This window comes from Bos javanicus, chromosome 26 (assembly GCF_032452875.1).
Source record: "Bos javanicus breed banteng chromosome 26, ARS-OSU_banteng_1.0, whole genome shotgun sequence".
Taxonomy (NCBI): domain Eukaryota; kingdom Metazoa; phylum Chordata; class Mammalia; order Artiodactyla; family Bovidae; genus Bos; species Bos javanicus.
Window position 1 is genome coordinate 14014301 of NC_083893.1, and position 24206 is coordinate 14038506.

Consider the following 24206-nt stretch of genomic DNA (forward strand, 5'->3'; position numbering starts at 1 on the left):
ACACAATGACAATTTCCTTCTTTAGGCAAATAGCAGTTCAGAAACCTTACTGGCACAACTCACAAAAGCAAAGCACCAAAACAGGACAGAATCCTCAAGAGGGCTTGTCCCCACCGCCACCCGTAGGTGGAAGTGAAAAGCCAGATCTGGGAGTTCAAAGCCACAGGGCTAAAGCTCAGAACACAATTCCAAGAAGTGTTCTGAAATACCAGCCTTGCTGGTGAACTGGAGAGAGACCTAAATGAACTTTTAAAAGAGAACATGATTCTGGTGGAATGCTTAAATCCTGGTTCACTTGTTAATTTAAAACATGTTATTTTGTAACCAGATATTATGTGCTTAAATACGGGTCACAGAGTTTTAAAAACTATATGTATGCATGATACTATCCTATTTCTGAAAAGATTAAAAGGATACATACAAACAGAAAATTTCTATAAGAATATACAAGAAACCTAACAGTGTTTACCTCTAGAGGGACCAGAACACCAAGATGGATTGGTGAGAAGCAGACATTTTTAATTCTGAGAACTATGCTGGAAGTTTGCTGCTACTGCTGCTAAGTCGCTTCAGTCATGTCCGACTCTGTGCGACCCCATAGACGGCAGCCCACCAGGCTCCCCCGTCCCTGGGATTCTCTAGGCAAGAACACTGGAGTGGGTTGCCATTTCCTTAGAGAATGCAAAAATGTCAAATGGTCTCTCAAAAGATATTCTGAAGCCAAATGGCAAAGTGTGGCAAGCTGCTTAGAGTGTTAAAAAAATATCACTTTTAACTATCAAAAACTAAAACCAGCTTTGTAATATTTTCTGCCAATAGTAAGCCATAATCAGAAAGTCCAGGTTTGATATTAAAAAAAAAAAAAAAGCAATAATCTCTGTGAAGCTCTAGATAATCTATGAATCTCACGCTATAAATAAACAATGTTGCTATCACTACAATCTCAACATACTTGTTGGTGAACTATTAACATTCTACTTAGAGATTCTTTTTCCTTCTTCTGAAACATTTAAAATACATCTCAGCTTTAATTTCATGCCAAGCAAATCAAACAAAAATTAATGAAAAAGTTGATCATCATAGTGAACATTATTAGATGATGATAGGGGTTTAAAAAAAAAATAAACACAGACCACTGAATTTTAGAAATATAAAATTACAGAGTACAGACTCAGAGTAAAATTTGAATTGAATGATAACATTATCACACAAATAAAGAAGACAGAGATGAACTAAAGATTTATATTGAAGAATCACTGCAACAGTAGCATTATTCATAAATTTTACTAAACATCTTCTACCAAGTCAGAAATAGAGAATGCAATATCTAAGGGCTCCAGACAATTAAAGGACTGGAAGAGACTCAAGATCATTTAATAACTACTACCTCTTTTTCTGGGCAAGCTCTAGGAATACAAAACCAAAACCATAACAAAAAACCACCCTGGATTATTCCATTTTTTATTTCAGTGAACTTCTGGTGAATCTACAGCCTTCCCAGATTCAAAATCCTCAAGGTTAGGAAGATCCTCCTAATAGCTAACATAAATCATTTCAGTTGAAGAGTGTACTCCTCAAAGGAAAGGAAGAATTAACAACCTTGGCTCCTAAAATACCATTTAACAGAAGATGCAGCCTTTCCTGGTCTATGCTAAATAATTCTAATTCCTTTTATTTCCAGACATAGGTACTTAAGGAAGCAAAGAAGACTTTTAGAAATGTTGACTTTTATAGGAAGCTTTGTAGCTAGATTCATTTTACATACCTGAAAAATTCAAAGTTGAGACAGGCCTTGGGCAAGAAAAACTTATCATCTTGTTTGAACCAGAGTTTGCTCATAGCTGTATCCTGTGATGGAAACACAATATATTTAGGGAAATATAGGCACATTTGACAAAAATCTTCAATCAAATCTCTCTTCAAGAGGAGGAGGACAGAGGCAACAGCTGAGTTTTGTTCTGGAGAGGCTACTGTCCCGTGGCTCTGAAGCACTCTCCAAGAGACAGGATGGGAAGCTGGAGAAGATGACTGGTAACTCTAGCAGCAGAGAGAAATTACCCTCTTATCTTACCCTGGGTCAAAGAGATGGGGACCCAGTGGAGGAAGAGACAGACAGGAGAAACCAACACCAACTATCCTGTCCCTATCTTTCTCGACACTAGGAGGCAGATGCAGGAGTCCTTGGGGGGCGGGTATAAGGCAGCCAGCAGCCAGCCTCCAGCGTGGGCCACATGGATCCCAGCCCACAGGAATTCACACCCTTGTGTGGTCCTCTCTCCTGCACTAGACCAGGGCTGGTCTCTGACCAACAGAATATGGAAGATGTGATGGTATGATACTTCTGGGATTAGATTATAAAAGACTGTGGCTTCCATCTCGATCACTCATTTTCCCTCTTGGATCTCACATTTTAGGGGAAGCCAGCTGCTGTGTCAAGAAACTCTATGGAGAAGCCCATGTAGTAAAGAACTAAGATCTTCCCCAAACCACACAACTGAACTTGGAAGAGACTTCTCCAGCCCTAGTTGGGCCTTCAGTCGACCAAAGCTCCATCCAACAGCTTGACCATCTCTCTCATGGGAGACCCTGAGCCAGAACTACCCAACAGAGCTACTTCCAGATTCCTGTCCCTTGGAAGCAGCATGAGAAAAAATAAATGTGGTTTTAAGCTGCTGAATGTTAGAGTAATTTGTTATACAGCAATGGATAACTAATACAGCCAAGGATGAATAAATAAGCCACTCCCTCGACTCTCCACTCACTCATTCATACCAAATTATATAAAGTCTTAGAGTTCACTTGAAACTACCTTGGAACTCTGAGAAGAGACATAAATGGTTTAGTGTTCTCCTTATTTTATGCTAAGATGGCCTATTTAAAACACACAAAAAATTAGGAAAAGTAAATAAGCTTTCTCTTTGAATAACCCAACCTTTAACTCATTAAAATCTAATTTTTAAAAGAAAAGTGACTATCTCACTAATAATCTAGTTACTTGAGATAAATTTCATAGTCCTAAACACTAACTCTTGTCTCAATGACTTAATGTTAGGTCTTATGAAGGGAAAGAAAGATGTTTGTCTATGGAAGTAAGTTTATAAAAAGTTAGTTTTAAGGTTTAGAAAAGAGGATGTGCCGTAATAATTTGATCCATTTTCCCACACAATCTACCCAAGGTGTGAAATAATGACATGACAAGAACATCTGGAGAAAGAAAACCCCCTTCTCAATCATTCATTCCACGGACTTATAACTCCACCAACTTCATACAGCCACTCTTTCAAAATGAGAAAGAATTGTTTATAAGGGCAGGAAATCCAACAGCTTCCCCTGGATATGCTCTCTTCCAGGCTTTAGAGATTCTTTCTTATCTTTAACTTTCATGATGCAGCGTAAGTCTACTTCCTTATTGGGTCTTCAGTGAACACGGAAAAAAGGCTTTCAATACTGAGTTATATCTTTTAACAGACGAATTATAGTCCAGACTTACTACTTTATTTTCTGCAAAGCAAACAATTCCCTAGAGTCTATGCTCTACAGCAGTTTTGTTTGTTTTGACATTTTTAGCCTTTTAATATTTTTTTTAGTTATTATCTCTGCAACTCTTCTGTTATCTCTGGGGTGGGAGCCCCCTAAATCAATATAGTACCAAATGCAAGAAACCATCGCTCTAGTCCCCTCCAAGTAATAGGTCTGTCCCCTAACTTTAATATCACTGATTCTAACATATTACCTTAATAAGAGAAGGGTATGGCGTTGCTTCTTTTTCTAATGATAAAATTTCAAAATTTGTAGGAATAAATTCATTCTTCATTGGAAGTTTAAATTTCCCATTCAGATCAGCATTTTGCCATTTCTGGATGAAGAGTGAAAAAATACACAAACAAAAGTGATTAGAATCTGATTTAAGGGTTTAAAGCACTCACTTTGCTTAATATCCAGGCAAACAATAAGGGAATAAATGTCAGCATTCTTATATATAGAGGCTACTTCCAAAACCTAGCAATGACTTTTCATGAAACTTGAGTTGGAATCTCTGGAACTAATCAAGGTTTTACACTTATCTATCTTTCTTCTTTATACATCTCTAAAATGATCAGCCGACATGAAGGAACAATCGGAGACTATGGAACGCGGAGGCTAACGTATGAAGATCACATCTGCTCTAGCTCTTTAGAGAACTGGAGAATAACCTGCACAGAGACATACTTCCACAACTGCCAGACAACCGGTGGTTAGTCTAAGACTTAAACTTGCAGCTATACTAAGTTACTTGCATGTATGGATAATACAATATGAGGCATAAAATATAGCCCCTCCTAAGGTGAAGACAGTATGAATCCCAGAAACTGCTCCCCACGTGTGTTCAGAGCAAGATCATGAGCTCTCAGAAACCCTCGCATCTGTCTTTCAGGTTCCCTGTTTCCATCTCTTCCTGCCTGTCTTGGTGCCTGTGCATCCCTGTGGACTTTGAACTCCAATGATCTTTGACTGCGTGAGGCTGAAGTCTGCCCTGCTGGTCTGACAGACATGTGAGAAGATGGCTATAGTGTCATTTCTTCATGTAAATCCTATGCTCCAGCTCTCTACCTCCCCGTTTACGCCTCTTGGGAGGGTACAGACAGTGCTGGGCCACGACTCTCCACACTCTGGGCAGGGAATTGGTTGATCCAGGGAGCTCATGTTCTTGCATGTCCCTCACACATCGGGCTTCTTCACAGATGGGCTAACCCTACCTTAATGACTTCGTCTGGTATAGCTTCTTGTTTGTACTGGGTTCCGTACCACTCTTCTGTGCGATCAGTTTTTCCTTCAAAAGATTTGGAAACTATTGCAACCCTAGAAATAGATGGAAAAAAAAACCTATAAATTCATGTTGTATATATAAATTTATAGAATCTGACTCATGAAAATATGAATAAATGTCCAAGAATGTGTTGGGCTTCTAAGACCAAGTAAGTTCTATGAGGCTTAGGTGAAATGGCTATGTATGTACAGCAGTCTCTGATCACAGTCTCTGTTACCCTTTGATTATAGCCCATCATTTTGGGTGTGAAAAACTGCTTGCAAAGAAGATTCTTATTATGAATGCTATTGACTAGAATCTTAAAAGAAGAGTAGCTAGGGAAAAAAAAAAAGGAACAAAGGTCAGTTGAAAAATAGTCTTTGAAAAAAGCACAACAAAGTACTCCTTCCTAGGAACAGCTCAGGCCCAAGGTTACAAAAATGGCTAAGAAAACTTGTTGGCTCATTCAGAAAACCAAAAAAACTAAAAACATTCTTCCATTGTAACTTGCTAATTTGTACTGTTTTTTGTTTTTTTTTTCTGCCAGACACTATCATCAATTAACTGTATGTATTATATTTACACTGGCCTTCCTGCTGCCAGGGTAGATGGGGATAGGACCAAGAAAAACATTTCTTTCTCTGATGGGCTAGTAGGAACTTCACAGAAGAGAAATGAGAAGGGGAAAAAAACAGTTTAGGGAGGGAAGGCAGAGGTAAAATGTCAGAAGATTATAAGCAAAGAAGCAGAAGAAGCTCTGTACCAGTGGAGCTCCTGTCCTAGGGAAGGTTGCTGCCTTTTAATTATCAAAGTTAGAATCATTTCACTCTAACTAGCTGGCTCAACGCCAGACTAGGAGCAGTCCTTTTGAATCGTGTCAGTAGAGTGCTAGGCCAGCAGCTCGGAAGGCTTGCCATGCAGTCAGTCCTGTTATTGGTTTCGCTTCTTTATGTCCCAGTTCAGACAACTAGGTTCATGTCTATTCTTGCTTGTTCTCACTTATCCTCCCAGAGGTTAGGTTCCAGTCTCTGATTGTCAGTCTCACAGCTCAAAGTCCACTCCTTTCAATCAAAACTCCCCTCTACTGAACACCCATTCATTTTCAGAATCCTAATCTCTGTGTTCCAAACACCTGCCCATCACTGGATTGCCTCAACTCCAGTGCCTGACGGTCAAGACCATCGTCTACTTCTTATTCATTCTAGATAAAATAGTCTACCTGGCTAGTTGGACTTGGCCTTCTCACTTGCTTCAGGGTAAATATTACAAGCAATCTGACTCACCTGTCTGTGAGAACAACTGACTTAATCTTCTAGTTTACAGTATTCCTGATCTGGTCTAGCTGCCACTGACCACTATCTGTTCTAGAAAACATGCTAAATAAGAATATGTTCCACAGAAACACACAGAAGAATCCAAGGGTCTGACAGATGAAAGAGTTCGGATATTGTATCCATGTTGGCAATTTGAGAATCCCTTATGAGGGGTACGTGTAATGTATATAGAGCTCACATGGCCACATGAAGAGTACATGATGTTTCTTAAGGACATTCACTCAATACATGACAGAGCCAGCTAAGACTCAGTCATAGAAACTGCTTCCACTCCTGCTGATTTCTCAAAGAATGAATGGATTAATTATTAGGAAGACACCTAAAAATATGTTAGGAAGTAGAATTAGATGGTAGAGAGGTGGTATTCCCATCTTCTCTTCCCTGAGATGCTTGATTTTGCAAAAGTTTATTACACAGATGGCTGTGATTTCCCTGAATGACAGCCCCATGTATCAGAAGAATGAACAAGGGATTGATTACAACTTATGAAGACTGGAGCATTCATTCAGCAGTGGACTTGCCTTCTGGAACAAGGAAACTTTAAACTCAGTTCTGAGCAAGAAAGTGAAAAAACTCAGGGAAAGCTGCCAAATGTTCTAGAGGATGACTGTATGACACAGAAAGAAGCAGACAATGTAGGTTGAGGAGGAAGTTAAAGAAGGGGGAGAAGGGTAGTTTACTAGGTACAATCCTGAGAGATTTGCGTAGTTAGATACCAAAGTAAAGTGTATGGGTAACAGGTGAAATGTTACCATGAGGCTCCTCAAACTAGGTAAATACCAAATATTGGCCTAACAAACAGAGAGACCAAGAGTTAGCGTATCATCGAGGAATTAAAAACTGAAATAAAATGATAGAGTATGTATATATTTTCAAACAAATTATGAAGGGGAAATAACAGAAGAGACAGATTAGACACATGTCAAACATACAGAAATCTACAAATCAGAGTGTGGAAGCACAAGAGGACCTCAATTAGGAGAAGAAAGGCACAGTAACTGAGGTACCCCACAGAGAGCTACAGTATGTTTAACCGCAGACAACTGAGAAAAACTGGCATGGACACTGCAGCACCTTAGACTATCTGCTGGAAACCTAATTATGCTAATAATAATAAAAACAAACCTAGTCTCGATGAGTTTTTTCCTAGTGGGGGAGGGGGGCAATGCTATTCTTTAATCTCATCTACAAAGAATTGGCTACTGATACAGTACTAACAGAGGAGGGCATGGCAATCCACTCCAGTATTCTTGCCTGGAGAATCACCATGGACAGAGGAACCTGGTGGGCTACAGACCATGGAGTCGCAAAGAGTCGGACACAACTTAGCAACTCAGCACAGCACAGCACAGTACATGGTACCAATAGGATCCTTGGAAATATGAGAGAAAATGATCCTTTAGTTTCATACTGAAACTTACAATACTAAGAAAAAGAAACAGTGGGCTAGAATGAATGCTGACTGCTGAGTTCAAGTCAGCCACTTAGAAGTGTTCAGAGGAAAGAATAGCGGTCACTGCTGATGGGACCCATTCAGACATAATCTTGACATTATTAATCTATAGACATTAAAAGGCAATATCATTCCCAAGGGATGAATTCTCATGACACCTTTGCAAATAATCCCTGAGACAGAAAAGAGGGAAGACAGCCAATAATGAGAAGAGGCTTCACAGGTAACTGTGACGAATTTAAAAAAAAAGAATTAGTAGGAACTGCACAGATCTGGCCATCAGAAACAAATTCTGGTTGATATCATGACTCTCTTTGAGATCTTGCCAAAATCACAGTTAAGATCTAAATTGGGCAAGTCTCCAGGGTTCAGTTTCATCACTTTTTAAAAGGGATTCAACTAGATAAATTCTATCCTCTTACTAGTCGAATTCTACAATATCATGATATTAAATCATATTTTTTAAAGATACACAACAGAGGAAGAAAAAAGGCACAAAAATCAGTGATTTATTTGTCTGTCTTTATGACAGTACTATAACCATCTTAAGTACTATGGCATTAGAGTAAGCTTTCAGATCTGGCAGTGTTAGTCCTCCAACTGTTCTTTTTCTGTGTAGAAGTGTTCCAACTAATCTAGGTCCTTTGTAGATCCATATGAATTCTGGAATCAGCTTACCAATAACTTAAGGAAAAAAGCCTACTAGGACTTTGATTGTGATTACATTGAGTCTGTGAATCTAACTGGAGAGGATGGATATTTTAATAAAATCAAGTCTCCTAATCTATGAACAAGGTCTTTAAATATCTCTTGGCACTGTTTTATAGTTTTTTGTGTAGAGATCTTGTTCATCTTTGATTAAATTAATTCCTAAATATTTTATGCTTTTGTTGCTATTGTAAATACTTAAAAATTTTTTTAATGTTTTATTTTGATATAGTTACATACTTCTATAGTTAGGAAGTTGCAAAAATAGTACAGGGAGATCCTGTATCCTCTTTACCCAGCTTCCCTCAATGGTTATATTTTACCTATTATAATATCAAAACCAGGAAACTGTTGTTGGTACAATGTGTATGTATAGTTTTATGTCATTTTACCACATGTACAGATTTTGTATAACCACCAATAATATTTCTTTTAATTTAGTCTCTCTACGGTTTGTTGCTAGGATATGTCTGAAAAAGTTCAAACAATGGTAGCTAGGAAAATGACTGATAGAACGGTTTTGTCAGAAGATTTTTTCAAAAAGTTCTATCAGATTGTTGATTTTATTCATAAAATGACTGGTCCAAAAAACATGTTTACTCAATCACCAAGTTCCCAGAATTCTGGAAATATGTGCTCAAAAGGGGAGAAAGATAAAAAATGCAAAATATGCGCCAAACGTATACCTTTTATTCTTGACTTTTAGAAAATATAGATGAAATTCAATTTGAAGGCATAAATATCATGTGGTAGCTCATAAGCTCTTTAGGGCTGATCCTCCTCTAATAGAAATATTTGTTAGCCTAACAGCTCCTCCAATTTTTGGTTTCCTGATTAACCACTGGCCAGTCAGAAGCATTGAGACTGTAATCCTTACTTTCACTTAAAAAAACAGAGGGTATCCTCACTTGCTTATAAAACAAGATAAATGAGCCAACCCTTTGGGAGTTAGAGTTAGGATGAAGCCAGATTAAGACAATCTATTATTATATCTTATTCATAAGGAAATTATGATTATGTTGTTTTTTTTTAAAAAAAAAAGAATCTTCATGTTTTCAAGATACTGACTTAAAATAATCAAGACTGGAGGAAGGGTGAGTGAAGAACTGTGGGAAAAGATCAAAAAGGCTAGCCATGTACTGATTGCTGAAGTTTGGTATTGGTTCATTATACTGATTCTACTTTTGTAATCATGCTTCATAAAAAGTTTAAAAGCATTTTATTCAAAATTTCAAATTTTTAGATTCAAACTATCACTGAAAATCTAGTATGTAACAGTAAAATCTGTAGAGTGACTCACCGGACATTTTCTGGTCTGAGTTTATCGAGAACCATCTCTATTAAATCTGGTCTAAATTCTTCCAGTAAATATTCAGCTGTGAGCACTTCTTCTAGGGGATAATACTTTTTAAAAGGAAAATAAATACAAAAGTAAAACGTGTAAGGCTATGATACAGTTTAATTTATTAAAGCAAACAGATCTTTAACACATAAAATCCTCTATTTTACACCCCCCTCTTCCCTCCAATTAAATTTTATTTCATTGTAAAGATTTCTGAATCTTTTCTCTTTCTTACCACACTTTAAGCAATTTCATATTGTGGGATAATTTTATAGTTAATCCCCAAATAATTTACATTACAGCGAACAAAAGTACATTTTTTCAGGGAACAACTAATACCTCTAGCTAAAAATTGAGTGTTGATTAAAAGAAATTTGGTGATTAAATGCTGGCATCTATAGGATTCTTAATATAAAGTATATATATTTTAATAGAATTTTTTCTTTAACTTCTATGAATGAAATCAGACAAGCATTTACAAAGTTGTTATGGAGGAAAAATGGCTTATATTTTTAGTTACTAAAGAAAAATAATGTGGAAGAAGCTTTTTAGTAAGGGGAACTTACTGAGACAGACTGATTCATTCATTCAACAAGTATGTAATGAACACCCTACTCCGTGCCAGGCACTGTTCTAGGTGCTGCTGTGGGTACAATGGTAGGTAAGATAGATGACGTCCCTGTTCTATAAAGAGCTCATGTTCTAACTGGGAGGAAAGTGATGTCGCTCAGTCTTGTCCGACTCTTTGCAACCCCATGGACTGCAGCCTACCAGGCTCCTCTGTCTATGGGATTTTCCAGGCAAGAATACTGGAGCGGGTTGCCATTTCCTTTTCCAGGAGATCTTCCTAACCCAGGGATTGAACCCAGGTTTCCTGCATTGTAGGCAGACGCTTTACTGTCTGAGCTACCAGGGAAGTCCTCTAACTGGGAGGGAGGTGGACAATAAACAAACAAATACTGTCATTATACTGATAAGATGCTATAAAGAAAATTTAAAAGGGGCAGGGTCATGATTGAGAGGTCAGGGAAGGTGTCTCTAAAGCAGAGACATCTGAGTGGAGACCCAAACGAGAAGAACCTAGCCATGCAAAGACTGTAAGTGTTCCAGGCAGAAAAAAACAGCAAATGACAGGGCCCTGAGAGGGAAGAAAAAACTAAACGCTTAAAGATTAGACAAAGAGCCAGGATAGCTGGAGTGGAATGGGAATGAGAGAGGTGGGAGGGGGAGTGATATGGAATTCTGTCAGAGAGAGGCTGGAGTCAGATGTCATTATGGGTCAGGTAAAAATTTAGATCTATTTCAACTCTGACGGGAAACCACTGAAAGTCTTGACACAGAGGAGTGAAATAATCTGATTTGGGTTTTCAAAAGATCATTGAGGCAGGGAAAAAACACTAAAGCTAGGGAGACGGCAAACACGAATTCAGCTAAGAGTCTATGATGGTAATCCAGGTAAGAAATGAAGGTAGCTCATATTAGGGTGACAGCAATGGAAACAGAGAAAAGTGGGTGATTTATAGCTTTCACATAAGTAGCACATGACACATAGTAGAACTGAAAAATATTTAAAGCCAGTAAGCATGATGTCTATGTAATGAAAATATTACAGATGATGATTTTCAGGATGATGAAAATTAAGATTTTAAATATGTCTTCACATCAGACTTTACTAGTTGCTACAAAGTCTAAAGTTTTACACTGTAGCTTCAATTTTTATGATTTGTATAGTACTGAAAGTAACATATACAGGATCACTGAAACACTCTATGTGCCAAAGTATAGAGTAAAATAACAATAAACTTACATGTAATATTCCTGCAATCTTAGAGGTATAACCCCGTGGTCTCTCTTTATCTTTAAACCTAAAAGCAACAGCATTCAAGTCCTAAAATGAAAAATTAATCCAATTAGATATAAGTTACCTGTTATTTAGAAATACTTTTTTCCTTGGAGGTGGGGGTTGGCTTGCCTCCTATTTTCCTCCATATATAACTATCACTTTCTGAAAAAATGGCTATGCTTGATTTAGAAATGTACAGAACACGAATGAAAATAACAAATATAGAATATGATTCTATAGGCTAAACTGTTGAAACTATTAGTCAAAGAATCAGGAAAACTGTGAAGGAATCCTGTGAGATTCATCAGTTGCATAGATGATGATTTTACTGACCCTTTCAGAGAACTGTAGCCTGATTAGAAGTTACTGTCCTAAGTTTCACAGAGATTATACCTTTAAACAAAATACATTTCAGTCTTGAATAGATCTTAAAGCAGATGTTTAAAAAAAACTCTTAAAAGAAGCCTTTAAAAATTTAAAAGACAAATACCTTTTGTTTTATGCAAAAAAAGAAAGAAAAGGACAGGCTTTTCCCTACATACAACAATAAAATCACTTTTAAGAACACAATAATATATATAACAATTCACTGTTTCTTTGAGAGTTCAATACAAATTTTAGATACAGCTTCAGACAGAGAACTGGAGTAAACACTGATACATAAAAGCTCAAGAAACTCCTGGCTTTCTTCTCAGGGACAGAAAATCAATCTATTTGTTTCTTTCCTTTTCCTCCTAAAAAGAGGCTACTTGATGCCTTAACCCTTAATTGTGCGTCAGGTAATCAATCAGACTAGTTAAGACTAGGCCTTAACTAAAGCTACTATGCATTTCAAAATTTTAGAGTTTAAATTAGGAACAATAAAAACTTAAAAAATTTCACTGGGCCTTAAACTCACATATACTTGTTTCTTGAAAACTTTCCATAAGAGAAATTTTGGTGAAAGAAAGTACCTTGCACTCTTGGAAAACCCATTCTTGAGGTCCTTCTGCTCGTAACTTCTGAATGTATTGAAACATGTGCAAAATTATATCCTCAACATGTACTGGAAAAAAAGTGCACACTTAAAAAACATTCAGTCCTCAAATCCTTCAAAGCAAGGAGCTTATTCCTAAGGTAAGTCAGGTAAGGAGAAATGGTCCCCCTTAGAAATGGACTTCTCACCTCCCTGTGACTAGGTTTAGGGTCCCACATACATGGCCTTCCAAGATCTGGGATTTGTGACAGAAGGGACTTTGGGGTAATAAATGAGTAACTAAAAAGTCAAGTACACATTTTATAAGTGCAACATAATGATTAGTTGTTAAGGAGGGAAAAATCACCCATGAAATGGAGGCCAAGTTACAACAGATAAAACGGTATAAATTAAAGTCTTTATAGCTTTACAACAAAAAAACAGATCCAGAGCATAAATAAGTTAATAAAAGTTAATCATAAAAAATCAATTTTCATTCAAAAATGGCCAATACTTACATAATCCTTCCTCAGTCAAGTCCACATTAATGATAAAAAACATAAAACCTCGGGCTCCTTCCTTTTGCCCACCAACAAGAGTATTTACCCAGCCTGTAACATTCAAAGGAAATCAACGTGATTGCTTGTGTCTTCTTTTAAGACAAGGAATTTTATTTTAAAAATTAATTCCATATATTCCCAAGAGACTAGAAGGGCATTCTGCAGAAAAGACTGGGCAAAAATCAGTTCAGAAAAGCAGTTTCAGGCACTGCAAAAGATTCAAGGAATTTTGGGGGTTGGGAGTTTTCCTTGGGACTCCTCAAATCATTTCGCAAATCAAGAGTAGACTACTGTGCTTAAGTGCTATATACAGAGTCTAAGTGGAGAGGAACCTTGGAAATCTACTGACTGATCCTAGTATTAATACACCCTTTGATGGATTTGATGGATAAGAGTAGATAAATGTTTCAGCTCATTTCATAGAGATGGTAAATAATATACAATATGAGATTTACTTTTTTTAACCTCTATCTTATTTAAAACATGGGCCAAAATATCTTTTGAAATACTTAAACTTCACTGCTCAATACCAAAAAGGTAAAACAAATTATGAAAAAAGACAAAAACAAAAACCCCAAAGAAAAAACAAAAGCATATTAACAACCATCACCTCACTCTCCCATAAACTCTAGTCTCATCTGAAAATATCCCTTCACAGGGAAATATTTAGGGGAAATGAGAGCCAGAGTAAAAAAAAAAAAAAAAAATGATGGAGATGGGGTACTACCCTCATAAGCTGGGACCCAAGAGACTCACCCTTTGATTTAAGTTCTGATAACAGACTTCCAGGACCTTCATGCCCAATGAGATGACCGAGATAATGACCGGGATTTGATTTGTAGTATTTCTGAAGGTCAGGTATGGGAAATGTCACATAAAGATTCCTAATATCCTTAATGGGTACTATTTTGTAAAGTTGCTGGGGCGGAAAAAAACAAACCACAAAAGATTAGCTATGTATAAATCCTACTGAAAAGAAAAAAAATTTACAAACTATTTAGAATACTGATTTAAAACAAACAACAACCCTGATTTTCACAGAGGAATCCCAAATTGAGGAGAGAATCAATTGCCAGAGAAAATCATACTGACCAAACAGAAATAAACGACCGGGCTCTTTCTTACTGCGATTTCATCACAGGTATGCGGCCCATGTTTGGTCCCCTGGACCACGTGGCTCGGTACTTTTGGACGCTTGCCTTCTGGCACTGCTTAACAGCTTCTACAGTCTGCCAAGGTTATAGCTACCAAAACTACTTTTAGCATGAACAGATCAGAACATATTGTTACCTTTTTGGTGATACATGTCTCTAGTATATGTGAAACTGATTTCATTTGACTACCCAGACAAATATAAAAAACCATATAAATAATGAAACCTCTAAAATGTTCTATGTACTCTTTGGCAAAATAGGCATATGTTATGTCCATAAATTTAAAACAGAAAAAAAAAATACTAGCAATACATGCACTTACTTTAAGATGTTCTTCTTGGAAAGGATGTTCAGGAAATTCTGGCAACGGGACATTTTTGTTCTCTACTTCAGAAAATAACTTTACCACCAGATTAGTCAAATCATCTAAAGATTCTACAAGAAAACAGACAACAGAAACAGAACTTAAACTAATCATAACACCTAGTGGGTAGTATTTAAAACCTTAGGATTATACATGTACCTATATAAAATCATTATGTTGTATACCTTAAATTTATACAATGTTATATTTTAATTATATCTCAATAACACTGATGGGGGGGACCTTAGGATTTCCTGAAAAATTTCAGGACTACTAAAAGGAAAGCCTAGGAATTCTTTAAAAACTCCATCTGATAAGTTGAAGCATTCAGTTAAACCCTACCAGAACCTGTATAACTTCTGTAGCTATGCAATATTGATAACGATTATACCTCACAAATGTCTGCCTCTTTATAGTTTAAAAAACTATTTTACAAATATTATCTTGAAATAATTTAAAAATAAACATTAGAAACAATAATAGAATAATTAGTGGCATTTGGAAACTGACTATTTTATCTACAATTTCCAACAGAGACATACTAAACCACTGGCTGATAGACAATAACATTAACTTTTCAACAGTCTAAACCTATTATTAAAAGTCAAATGTTAGCATCTGTAAGTAACTGATTTTGTGGGAAAATAGTATAAAATGGTGAGAAGAATCCTGGGTCAGGGGATCAGAGAACTTTGATTCTAACCCAACTCTAACACCAACAAATTACGTCAAAAGAGCATTTAGACAAACTGGTTAAGCACTCCAGATTCTATGAAACATGAAAGCTGGAGAGGGTGACCACAAGGCTCTTCCAAGGTCTAACATTATATGATCTGTATCACACTCTGTCAAACTCAAGCAAAGATTTGTAATTGTTGGTAAGATTATACAGCCATGTGTATGAAATTCTTCTACGTTATCATCTATCTATATTTTTTATAGAGAACTGTATTTGCAAAGTTTATAAAGTTATATAGATGAGATGTTCACTGCAGTATCGTTTTTATAAAAACAATAAAAACTGCAAGTGACTGAAGCATCTATCAATGGGTACATGCTATAACACATCTCTACATTGGAATTTTAGGTAGTCATCAATGACAGCGAGATGTGTATGGGCTGACATGAAAATATCTCAAATTTCTGTTAAGTGAAAACTACAGATTTCAATGTCATGTAGTATAATCTCATTTAATTTTTAACAGATATACATCAATCTAAACCTATTAATGAAATTCTACTTTTAGAAGTATAACAAAAAATGATTTAGTTGACTATCTTTGAAGAGGGCACAGTGCTCATAAAGTGGGATGAGGAAGAAGAATTGATTTCCATTTTTATATATTTCTGTATGGGACAAATTTTCTTCTATGCATACGTGTTACTATTATTCTAAAAAGAAAAAAAGTGGAAAAGGTTATCTTTTTATAAACAAGATAACCACTCACCTTGATTCTGTCTCCTCAAAAATAGGTTATTTATAAATGGTATAAACATTCATCACTTATTACTGTCAGAAAGCATTTGAATCAAATAAGAAATTTCCCTTGATATTCTATGACCCATTTTGAACTTCACCATGAACTCTGTTAAAAAACACTTAATCACTATTTGACAATTGTATGTGTATATATATATATATATATAGTGTGTGTGTGAAGTTCTCTTTTAGGTCTATGAATGTGGGTATGTGCACTTTATTTATAAAACATATGCATTTTTACTTCAATTTTTTGGACTTCTATGAAGAACTTTAACATGTCCAAAGCCAAATAAAAGGCCCAGCCTGTGGCTGCCTGTTACATGACAAGTGAACTCAGGAGTGAAGTGGGTGTATCTTGAGTGAAAGATGTCAGAGACATCTGACATAAAGAGACAGACAGATGGGACATGTAACTGGAAACAAGCGGGGTGGCCAACAATGATTTGTCAACCTGAAATGCTGACGACAGTGGGGCCCTTTACAGCAAGATTCTACTAGGGAATGCCTTTCCTTTTCAAAGCACAAATTCACTGTGCAGCTTTTTAAAGGTAAGGCAATTGTACCATAAAGCAACGTCTGTCTTCACCATTAGGCTGTGAGCTACCAGAAATCAGGGAACTGAGTCCCATTCATCTTTACACTACCAGGACTTGGCCATCCTAGGGTCTCCACTTGACAGCTACCTATTTGTCAAGTGTCCAGGAAATTGGTGCTGCCACAACTAGAGAGATGGAGGAGGAAATGGCAACCCACTCCAGTGTCCTTGCCTGGAGAATCCCATGGACGGAGAAGCCTGGTAGGCTGCAGTCCATGGGGTCGCACAGAGTCAGACACCACTGAAGCGACTTAGCAGCAGCAGCAGCAACTAGAGAGAGGGCCTCGTGGGAAAACAGAGAAAAACTTTTTTGTCCCTTTGTGACAGAGATTCTGCCACCTGGTTACTCTTCCTTTTCCCTCCTCCTAGAAGAAGGAGCAGACTATCTATTAATCCTCTAAGAGATCCTGTTTCTTCCACACACCCCTGTACTGTAAGGACACCTCTCCCAGACCTGTCATCAAATCCACTCAGCTGAGCACAGAACTCAGGTCACACAGGGAGACCAAACTGGAACAAAGAAACTCTTTGTTTCTTTCAGATGCTCGTTCTGTCACTTCCACTAAACCAAGAACACTGAGGGCAGGGTTCATGTCTGAGTCATCTGTTGTCATTATCACTTGCCCAGTAAGTGATTACTGAAATCATGTGTTTTATCTCAGGAGGATATGAACAAAAATACGTTTAGAAACCTATTCCTAGGACTAGGCTCTAAATACCAAGTGATTTTTTTGTTTTTACACTCCACAGACTTACCTACCTTTAGAAAGAACACAGAACACACACTTTTTTTTTTAGCCTTTTCCTTGGACCCACTTTATATTCTCATTCTATTATCAAGTTAAAATAAACATAGGCGCTTATTTTCTACCTACAAAAGTAACAGTTGCCAATTTAGAAAACTTAGGAAAACAAAAGAAGAAAAAAAAAAAAAAAAGAAAACAAAAGTCTCCTACAATCTCATGATTATGGAATGCTACAAACAGCTACCATTTATGGAGTATTTGGGGTGTCACCAGGTACTATGCACTTTTTCTGCATCATCTCAATTAAACCTCACAACAGATATGAGGTACCACTTCCGTCTTAACAATGCAAAAACTGAAGAGCAGGGAACAGAAGTAACTTTGTTAGCTCCCAGCCACACCTTGGGTAGGTGGTGTGTTAGGAATTCAAACCCAAGCTCTCAGACTCTAGAGCATGAACTCTTAACTACTATAGCACATTATTACATTTCTGGTATGTTCTTCTACATTGTCTTATGTCTCCCATTTACATCTATTAGAGTTTTTAAGAAATCCCCAAATGGGATCATATAGCATATAGCATTTTTATAGAGTGCTTTTGTTTTCTATTTAATACATTAAGAATATTTCCCATGCTATTAATACACTGTCATAAAACTATTTATTCATTCAATATTTATTTACTGAGTACCTAAGATGTACCAAGCACTAACCCAGACAAATCAGTGAACAAAACAGTTTCTCTTCTCAAGTGACATATTCTGGCGCAGCAGACAATAAAGAATGTTTAATATTTCTTTAAATATTAAATATGTGATAATTTTTAAAGATAAATGTTTGATAAATGTTTTAAAGAACAATAAAGCAGCTGGGAGGTGAGAAAGTGAGAGAAGGGATGCTATTTTCTGTAAGATGTTCTATGATATAGCTATAAGATCACTAGTAATCTCCTATTAATGAACATTTAGCTTGCATCTAACTTTTTACTAATAAATACTATACTGAAACATCCTTGTACATCACCTGTTTGAACAACTCTGATGATTTCCTTAGACTGCACTTTTAGACGTAAAAATGTATTTTTTAAGGGTGATGCATCTTAAATTCTCCTCTGTAAAGTGTGGAGGAATTGCATCAATTGTATACACAACAAACACAAAAGAATACCTCTCTTCATAACAGGTATTAGTTAAAACAAAATCCAAACCAAGATTATGGTAATTTAATAGGGGAAACAACATATTATCATTAATTTGCACTTTTAGAATCAAACCTTTGCTGCTTTCTCATAGTTTTCCTAGTTTATAATCATCTGCCTTTTGATTTTTTAGTTTTCTGAATTTTAGAAGGTCAAATCTCTCAATCTTGTCCTTTATACTTCCTTTTCTTGCCTTTATATGTGTAGAGCACCAAAAAAAGTGAAAGTGCAGTTGCTCAGTCGCGTCCAACTCTTTGCAACCCCATGGGCTGTAGCCCACCAGGCTACTCTGTCCATGGGATTTTCCAGGCAAGAGTACTGGAGTGGGGTGCCATTGCCTTCCCCAGGGGATCTTCCCAACCCAGGGATCAAACCTGGGACTCCTGCATTGCAGGCAGGCACTTTACCATCTGAGTCACCAGGGAAGCTTCAACTTCCAACGATTGATATTAATCTGTATTTTCCTCAGGTCTCCATTTAAAATCTCCTAAGCTGAAGCTCCAATACTCCAATACCACCTGATGAGAAGAGCCAATTCATTAGAAAAGACCCTGTTGCTGGGAAAGATTGAAGGCAGGAGAAGATGGGGATGGCAGAGGATGAGATGGTTGGATGGCATCACCGACTCAATGGACTGAGTTTGAGCAAGCTCCGGGAGATGAAGGACAGGGAAGCCTGGCATGCTGCAATCCATGGGGTCGCAAAGAGTCAGACACAACTGAGCAACTGAACAACAAGCTTCTTTTTAGAACATAGTGAGTTAAAAACAAATTCCCCTCCACATTTTCTCCAAGAAGATCATCTGCAAAGCCTCTAAACAGATAATAGGAAATATATTTTTCTTCCAATACTTTGAAAAAGTCAAAATGGAAAATCAGATAATCCAATTCTATGAAAAAATTTTAAAATTTCTTACCTCGACCTAAAACACAAATAGCCATTAAGTTCGATGAATAATAAGTAGAATGGAATTTCAGGAGCTCTTGTCTTACATCAATGCCTTCTTGGTTTGGTCTAGTCTCTAGAGTATATTTGTTACCTAAAAGGAATGAAAAACATTTCTAAGAAAAAGCAAAATATGTGAATTTTAAAGCTTCATAATTATTACTAACATTGCTTTAAGGTAAACTTAAAAAACAGAGTCCAAACAAACACATTCATAATGATTAGTCAAGTATGTTTGACCATAACCTGGATAAACAGGACAGTATAGAACAAACTAGTAAAATTTTATCTTAGAGCTTTCCCTCTGGAACTTGAAGCGCTTTATAAAAATTATAGTTCTTAAAATTCCTATGAGGTGGTAGGTATCATGAGCACTACAAGACAAAAATGAGGTCCACATGGCCTCCACTCACACTTACTTTAATTTCCAATTCCCTAGGTAGCTCCAAAATTAATTGAACATAGTCACGGAGGGATCTTTTCGGAACTTGCCAAGTGACTTGTGGAAAGAAATGTACTATTCTTGGCTGAAGCATTAAATTTGTGATGTGAATTCTCATGAATTTGATCTAGACTGGTAAAAATAGGATGCAATGCTATTCTTATAAGTGTCAAGCGATGTATACAGAGTACCACAATGAGATCTATTATGAAATTTAATAACTAATTCAATTAGGATAAAATGTGCATGTCAAGAGCAAATAGTCAAACTCTCTAAGTACTACATTTCTAATAAAGATCTTGCCATTTAAAGGCTGGGAGGTGGAATTTCAGTAATTGGTATCTCTCTAAAAATGGCATCTTGACTAGAAATACCTTAAAATCTAGTATAGTAACTTCTATTGTTCCCACTTATACTACTAAATGGGCTCCTGGCAGAACATATTCTCGACGTGTTTTCCCCTCCTTGGGTTATTATAATGGCTGATGAACTGGCATTTAGAGAATCTCTCTTTCACTAAACTAGGATCCAGAGAGAACCACCAGATGGCGGTCTCAGATCCAGTCTTTATCCTTGAAGAGCTGCATTGTACTCTTAGCCAAGATTCATGTCCTGAATGCTTCAATCAACAGATCTAGTGGAGTGTGCAAGAAAAAGTCCAGCAAGTACTCAGTAACCTTTTTATAGTCAGAAAGCAATCAAATGTACTCATATTCACTGGCAGCAGCCTGCTAAAATCAAATTTACAGGTTCTTCTCAGTTTCAAGGAAGATCCAGTTCCACTCCAGATCTGCTCTACTTGAGGTCCTAAAACATCACCTTATTCTACCTGAGGGATCCAGATGATCTAAAAAGTATCCAGAGTCATAACTCCTCAGAGAAAGACAGAAAGAAGAGGACAACAACAACAAGCTCCTTTTCTGGGTAGTGGTTAAAAGTTCTCTCATATTAAGGTGAAATTTGAGTATATGCCTCCCTTTTTTACTAAAATGAAGGTTCTAGAGGCATCAGTTACAGAAGGACTAGGCCCTAGAGCTTCATTACTCATTTACACTGCAAAGCACAGATTCTTACAATATGTGCATTAAAATCGACCCAAGCTTGGAGAAATCACGTTTTATCTCAAGACTGTAAGTGTGATAGCGTTAGACAGAAATCACATTTTCAGTGTCAAGTGTGATCCGATGTGCCTATTCACAATCTGGTCAATATATTGTTTTTAAAACAAAACTTCAAATCAAAATATGTAAAGACAAAGGGTATGGCCTCTGTCTAGAACTTAAAATTCTTTCAGGTTGACTTGATTTTAGCTCATTCTGCTTTGATTTTAATATATCTGAATATCTTACCATTCTAATCCCTAGCCTTTATCTTTAGGTTCATTTAAGAACACAGAGATAGGGACTTTCCTGCTGGTCCAGTGGCTAAGACTCCGTGCTCAAAATGCAGGGGGCCTAGGTTCAATCCTGCGTCAGGGAACTAGATCCCACATGCCACAATGAAGATCTAAGACCCTGCATGCCACAACTGAAACCCAGCACAGCCAAATAAATAAATGTTTTAAAAATAAAAACAGATTAAAAAAAAACAAAAACCAACACAAAGATAAACCACAAACATACCCTGAATACACTAATAAGATATGTATCACTGGAAAAATACTTACAAGGCCATAGTAAAAAGAGCCAGAGGACCACAACAGAATCCTATACTGTAAAAAGAATGAATAACCCACTGTTCATATGCAACAGTGTGGAGGAACTTCACAACTTTCAGGTTTAATGCAAGAAGCCAGACACAAGACACGGAAACACTGTATTATTTATATAAAACATAAAAACAGGCTGAACTAATCTTAGCCATAAAAAGTCAGAATAGACGTGATCCTTGGGTAGGTGGATAATGACTACCGATAGGTACAAAAAGGTGTTGGTAATCTGTTTCTTGACTGGTGCAATCTGCTGAGGTTTTTGAAAATTCAATGAGCTGTATATAAATAAGAGCAGCATATTTATTCAATAGATTTTTCAAATAGCAGCAAAAGTAAAATAACCACAATAATTTATCAGAGCCACACACACTTTTCAGTATATTTATTATATTAATATTTCAACAACAAATTAAAAGAAAAATGAGCCAAAGGGGCTATGTTGTAAACACAACCTGGCTCACCTAAGGCACAAAAATCTAGTGATTCTGCATCTCTGGCCAAATGGCTAAATAGAGACTCAATCACATTTGCTCTGAAAAGTGGCTTTTAGCCACAAAGATTCCATTCTGTGAAATCCACATATTCATTTATTTGCTACCTAGATGTTTCCAGGCTTTCTATTATGTAATGATAGAAGGGAACTCTGGTCCATTTGGGAACACAGCCCAGAATGCCAGTCCTGTATCCTAAGACGCTCCTGAATTAGAAAGAGGAAATGGTCTCCGCTATGACTCTCTTGGGGTCAGACAGTAAGCTCTTAATACATTGACAGAAAAACATGAATACTAGGAGTAAATGGGCCAAAGAGTCAGGCTAGTTATTAAGTTGATTAACCCTTTTATTAAATCTTTTAAAAAAGTTTTTTAAAAACAAGAAGGCTAGCTAGTGGAAGTTCTCAAGAAATAGTTGAGGAAATGAACAGAAAAGCAGGACATAACACAGAGAATATTTAAATTACTGAGCAGACTCTGTTGCTATCAGAGCCATCATCCCCAGGTAGGGAGATGCAGATGAACAAGCGCTGCTTTGGTGTGAGCAGAGCTATCAGCTAATCCAGGGTCAATCGTCTTCTGGTTACATGACCTTGAACAAGACTTCCTTAGGCTCAATCTGCTGTCCCGACATTGGTAGACATACACCAAATTTAAAAAAAAAAAGTGTAAAAAAGTGTAAGACTAATATTTAACAACCAATTAACAGAATAAAAGACCACAAGCATTGTGGTGAAACGAGAACTCAGATGCTGCATAAGCGAGTGCAAACTGGATCAACTACTATAAGAAACAATTTGGCAATATCTGTGCAATCTAAAGATGTACATATCCTAATACACAGTAATTCTACTCCCAGAGTTTCACTCCTAGAACCCTAGAGAACTCTGTGTACAAGAAAACATGTGTAAGAATGTTTATAGCAGCACTATTGAATCAATAGGAAAAAGGATAAAGAATAGTAATGTATTCAATACATTTTTCAGAAAGCAGCAAAAAAAATTTATCAGAAACACATTCACCAATATGGATAACTCCTACAAATATACATTAAATGAAAAAATACAAGTGGTAGAGATTAGTTACAAAATACCGTTTTTATAAAACTAAAAAACTATACAACACATTGCTTAGAAATAAATGCATGACTTAGCAATGTTATCACTTGGGAGCAGGGAGGAAAATGCAATTAGGGAATTGTGCAAAAGACGCTCAACTGTACTTGAAACGTTCTGTTTCTTCAAGTAGTGTGTAAAGAATGACCTGGGCCAAGCTTTTGTACTAATCTCTTTTATGACAAATAATAAATCTGTAAAAACATTAAAGAAATGAATATAATACTTGATGTATAGAAGAAAATAGACAACCAGTTGAAGCTACTTTTATTATGATTTGAATTGTAGGAGGTCCTGGCTTCTGAATATAGCATAGGATCCGTGTCATTAAAGTAGGGAAGAAAGCTCTGTAAATGGTCCAGATAACCTTCCTCTGCCTAAGAATCTGTATGTGGACAGCAATGTGAATATGGCTGGGATAACAAATACCAGTTCAGTCTCTACACATATATTGTCCTCATTTAGCACTAAGTCAGCAGGGACACTTCTATCAAATTAAAATGCTGCTACATAAATCTTGAATCCTACCTTTCTGGCTCTGTCACCATAAGAGTAAGCTCCAGCAGAAGACTGAGGCTGTCAGGGTTGCTGACTCACTGGGACCTTCCACTCTGGGCCTGCTAGGAGAGAGCACTGGCTTGGAGATTGGGAGATTCAGGGTTTCTCATCCTGACTCCATCATCTTCTAATTAAGCAACCCTGGAAAAGTCTACAAATATCTCAACATGGATACATGCCCAGTTGTTAAGAAAAAGGGTCAAACCCTGACCCTAGCTGTGAGGCACAGGCAAGTTTCTTTACCTCTCTAAGCTCCACTTTTCTTACTCATAAATAAGAATCATGAGAACCAATCTCACAGGATTGCTATGAGGATTAAATGAATTATCTGTGCTAAGGCTCAGCATAGCATCTATCAGACAATAATTACTTAACAGGAACTTGGGTTGCTATGAAATTTATGAAAAGTGATTAACGGATATT

At 36.8% G+C, this 24206-nt stretch overlaps 1 protein-coding gene across 3 annotated transcripts in view; it reads right to left on the minus strand.

The window, feature by feature from the left end:
- IDE (insulin degrading enzyme) overlaps positions 1-24206 on the minus strand; it is a 93842-nt gene that overhangs the window by 24342 nt on the left and 45294 nt on the right. For all 3 annotated transcript variants that reach the window (XM_061402810.1, XM_061402809.1, XM_061402811.1), the window contains 10 exons: positions 19438-19560; positions 14458-14570; positions 13738-13900; positions 12940-13032; positions 12420-12511; positions 11431-11511; positions 9582-9685; positions 4737-4839; positions 3734-3856; positions 1766-1848 (listed from right to left, as the gene is read on the minus strand). In XM_061402810.1, coding sequence (XP_061258794.1) covers positions 1766-1848; positions 3734-3856; positions 4737-4839; positions 9582-9685; positions 11431-11511; positions 12420-12511; positions 12940-13032; positions 13738-13900; positions 14458-14570; positions 19438-19560 — 1078 coding nt within the window. The remainder of the gene's footprint in view (positions 1-1765; positions 1849-3733; positions 3857-4736; positions 4840-9581; positions 9686-11430; positions 11512-12419; positions 12512-12939; positions 13033-13737; positions 13901-14457; positions 14571-19437; positions 19561-24206) is intronic.